The sequence below is a fragment of the Branchiostoma floridae genome, chromosome 12 (assembly GCF_000003815.2).
Source record: "Branchiostoma floridae strain S238N-H82 chromosome 12, Bfl_VNyyK, whole genome shotgun sequence".
In the NCBI taxonomy this organism is placed as follows: domain Eukaryota; kingdom Metazoa; phylum Chordata; class Leptocardii; order Amphioxiformes; family Branchiostomatidae; genus Branchiostoma; species Branchiostoma floridae.
In genome coordinates, this window is record NC_049990.1 from 1,657,937 (window position 1) to 1,662,097 (window position 4,161).

Consider the following 4,161-nt stretch of genomic DNA (forward strand, 5'->3'; position numbering starts at 1 on the left):
CGTCGCGTTGCTTAACTTGGACGACTCCTGGGCATGGAACTAACCTACCACGTTCCTGACCTAAGCTGAAGTGCGCAAGCAATGTCGTTTAAATTGCTTTCCAGGGCACAACATTGGAGGCATCAGGAGATTCGTAATCAAGACCTCTGGGTCAATTACCTTGCCGTTACGCCATTTAAACTCACGCAAAAGGGATCTCCAGAAAAGTCTATGGCTTCACAGTAGGACTTTATTTAGCAGAACTGTTGTGTGAGTGAGAGTGAGTAGAGAAAAATTTACTGGCGACATTAGGCAACGTTTTACCTCCCAAAGCAAACTTCTGCATTTCTTGTCATTTGACCTTTCCTCACAGATTCTTTAAAAAAACGAAAGCATTTTCAGGTTATACATTAACAGCACAGGTTGGAATACTGGACCCACTGTTGGTTGTTTTCTACTAATAGACAACGAATAAAACTATGGGTTAAACGAGAATGACCACTCTTGAGAATCCGAGGAACACGGCAGACAGACTAAAATTCAGAATATCGGTTTTCCTTTCTCGAACGCACATTTAGCTTTTCGTCGGTACAAATATTCTACCATTTCAACTTAGCAACTCACTTAGCCTATACTGTCGTTTTAGCAACGTTTTACTTAAAAAAAATAAACAGACTACTATTTTCCTTGTCAAATGTCCTTTCTTTACAGTCTTTTAAAAATGAAACCATTTGCAGGTAATTCTTTAACGACACATATTGCGTCAACAATTGAAAGGCTGGCCTCGCTGCTTGTTGGCGTTTATTGCAAGGTTATCAATATGCAAACCTTAAAGGTGTTCGCCAATTTTAGAGAAGCTCACGAAATCAATGAATCCCTCAGTTAGTGACCATGTATCAATACCTTGGCTAATTTAAACATTTTAACATGAAAATGCTTCATGTGGTGCAAGGTTTTACGAATACTATGACAACGGTCACAATACAGCCTCGAGCTGCGAAAGTTATTGACTAGCTTACGTCGTTTCAACAAAGGCCTTTGGACATCAAAAGGTTTATATGTAACGTTGGAGGTCAGAGCTTCACTGGGGCAAAGGACGCTGTGTGAATGGTGCAGGGTGTTGGCACGCATCAGCCTTGCTTTTTCCAGCCAAACATATCCATGAAACCGTTAACCACGTCATGGTATTTACACCTTAGGATGTTACAATTATCTTTGGTATTAAACAAGGGTATAAAGATGGCATTTGTTGACGTCTACTTTCGTAGGCTGTCTAAAAATTGTTTGTATTTTGATAACCTTGATTACCCTGTAAACCCCTGTCACCTAACGTTGTACGATTGACCTTCGATTGGGCTTTTATAGGCCGTAACAGCACTAATAGCTTTTGATAAAACTTGCTATTATATATATATATATATATATATATATATATATATATATATATATATATATATATATATATGCTGTTCTTCCTGCACCGTAGTATATGAATTTCTTCTGCTTCTTCAGCTTTATCCTCTTCTACTTTATGAGTACGACACTTACTATGGGCTATGAAAAGACAGGTACATACTTGTATGTTTTGACTCTCCCTCGTAAACGACAAGAGCAAAAATGGACACAAACTGTGAATATCATTTTCATGCATGCTCTTTATTGATATAACGTCTTCTATCTCTAGTGAGACTGTAAGTCAGACAAAAACATCTTTAAGGCACGTACGAAGCGGCCGTTGGCTGGCCATGTCACGTGAAAAGCTTTGTTGTGACGTCACTCAGGCTTGCATGAGTAGCTTTCCACGCCCTCGGAGATGCAGTACATACCATGCAGACAGGAGTCGCTGCTGCACTTGTACGGTAGGCCCCGGCCGTGTTGAGATGGTTCTAGATGCATACAGTGTCATAAATAGGATATTGTAAGCAGTTTTTCATGCAAAGCATCATGTGTGGGTACTTTATTTTCAGTCGTATGCTACCTGAAATGAGTTTCCTAGAAAAATAAAAAAAAACTAATTGCATATGGTCATATATTTATGGACATTTGACCATTTATTTTCAATCTCCGAAAGGAGCGTTTCCGAAAAAAATAACAATTAAAACGATACGTGAAGCTGACTTTTTGCCGGTGAAACGTGCTGACAACAGCTCAGTATAACTGTTAGTATTAATGAAATGTAGGTCTCAATTTTATGCTGCTCAGTGACAAAGATTGCTTGATCAAAATGATTTTAGCAAATTTCAACCAGATATGGCAGCTAAGATAATAAAATGTAAACTGAACTCACGACCGCAGTGGTAGTGATCCCCCGCGTTTTGGCAGACAAGGCCATGGTCACAGGGGTTTGGGTGGCAGTAGTCAACATCTGAATGATACAAATGGATAAAGAAAAGGTTGACACAAATTGTCAAAGTGTGTTGCAATGTCCGACGATAGCAAGAAATTAGATTTGCTAGAGGTTGCTAAAATGTCCAGCATAGTTCACTCGTTTATCTGTATAGATTCATCATGTTGCCATGTGGTCCCAAACGTGACTGTATGAACTCCAGTCGTGAACAATAAACAAACAAACAAACAAATACGACAGATGTATAAAAACAGGGTAACAGAACACAATTTGGGCTCAAAGAGATCTCTATAGACATATTTGGCATAAAGACATTAAATAAACAGCACAAATTAAAACCGCCAAACGCATAAAAGCACGTCAAAACACATCCGGCGCCGAACCTCTGCTTAGAAAGTAGTTAATTTAAAGACCAAAAAGTGACTGACATCGACGCGGATAAAATTACAGTAAGGTGCACTAAAGAAGAGCAACAAATGGATATTTTGAAGTTGGGGATACAATCTACTAAATACCAGAAAACAAAAAAGTTGCTTTTCATATAACTTTGACGCCCTCTTTAGTTGGGGTCATGCGAGGCCATGCGGAGCTGCAACGACGGAGCAAACTTCACAACCTCATTCATAACGTTACGATCTGAACATTATAATGCCAGACATATAGTGAAGTTTAACTCCACTGGCTTTCACGTTAAAGTCTTGGCATGCAGTTGAAGAATTTGGTCGCACAACTTTTTTGCACCCGCGTCATCGAACCCCTGAGGCCGCAGATAAATACTGTATTCTGCGGCCCCATGCTTAGGAATAGTGATGTAAGTCTACTAAATCTAAACTAGCGCAGTTTGTTTTAAACATACAGACCCTGATCACAGTTGGGTCCTGTCCAGGAGTTCTCACAGCTACAGGTGTAGGTCGCCGGACCATTAGTACAGACTCCGTGAACACATGGGGAGGAAGCGCACTCATCGATGTCTGGAAAATATACAGATGTTATAGTCTTACACAGTAGCTGATTTTCAGATCTCAACCAAGAAGGAGGTTCATCTCCGACGAACGGACAGGGTTGGAGTGTGTTTGTGCATTTGCACTTATGACTAGATGTGATTTTGATGGATTTATTTGAATTATGGTATGTGGGTAGTTGTTGAAGTAAACATGTCACCCCCCCCCCCCTGCAGTAGTCTCAGGTACTGCGGCATTACAGACCGACACTTCCGTGCTGTAGTGTAGTATGGTATGGTCCATAGTCTGTTTGCATACACACACACGTCTCCAATGTAATGAATGGCCCTTCTGTGGGTTACTCTCCTTGTATGTACATGTGTTGATGGAATTAGTGAATATTTTGGTATGTGGCTAGGTATTGATGTACTGTGTATTTAAGTTGGACGTACAAACCTTGATCACAGTTGTGCCCTGTCCAGCCCGGATCGCAGGTACAGGTGTAGGTCCCCAAACCATCAGAACAGGTGCCGTGTACGCAAAGAGAGGCCGAACAGTCATTGATGTCTGGAATAAGTGCAGGTATTGTATTTGCAGGCCTTTTTGGTCATCACCATTATCACCATCATCATCATACTCATGATCACCATTATCACTGCAATCATCATCACTCCCATAACCATAACCATTAACATCTTTACCTTCATCGTTATCATCATCACCATAACCATTATCATCATCATCATCACCATTATCACCATCACCATTATCATCACCATTATCACCATCATCACCATCACTGTCATCATTATCGTCATCACTATTATCACCATCATCATTATCATCATCATTACCATCATACTCATTGGACATCTGCACTTTCGGACAATCTTT

At 40.3% G+C, this 4,161-nt stretch overlaps 1 protein-coding gene across 1 annotated transcript in view; it reads right to left on the reverse strand.

The window, feature by feature from the left end:
* Positions 1–1,659: 1,659 nt before the first annotated feature.
* Positions 1,660–4,161, reverse strand: part of LOC118427932 (fucolectin-1-like) — a 7,861-nt gene continuing 5,359 nt past the window's right edge. Inside the window, exons 4-7 of the mRNA XM_035837898.1 lie at positions 3,724–3,866; positions 3,187–3,297; positions 2,267–2,344; positions 1,660–1,668 (exon numbers count right to left, since the gene is read on the reverse strand). Coding sequence (XP_035693791.1) covers positions 1,660–1,668; positions 2,267–2,344; positions 3,187–3,297; positions 3,724–3,866 — 341 coding nt within the window. The remainder of the gene's footprint in view (positions 1,669–2,266; positions 2,345–3,186; positions 3,298–3,723; positions 3,867–4,161) is intronic.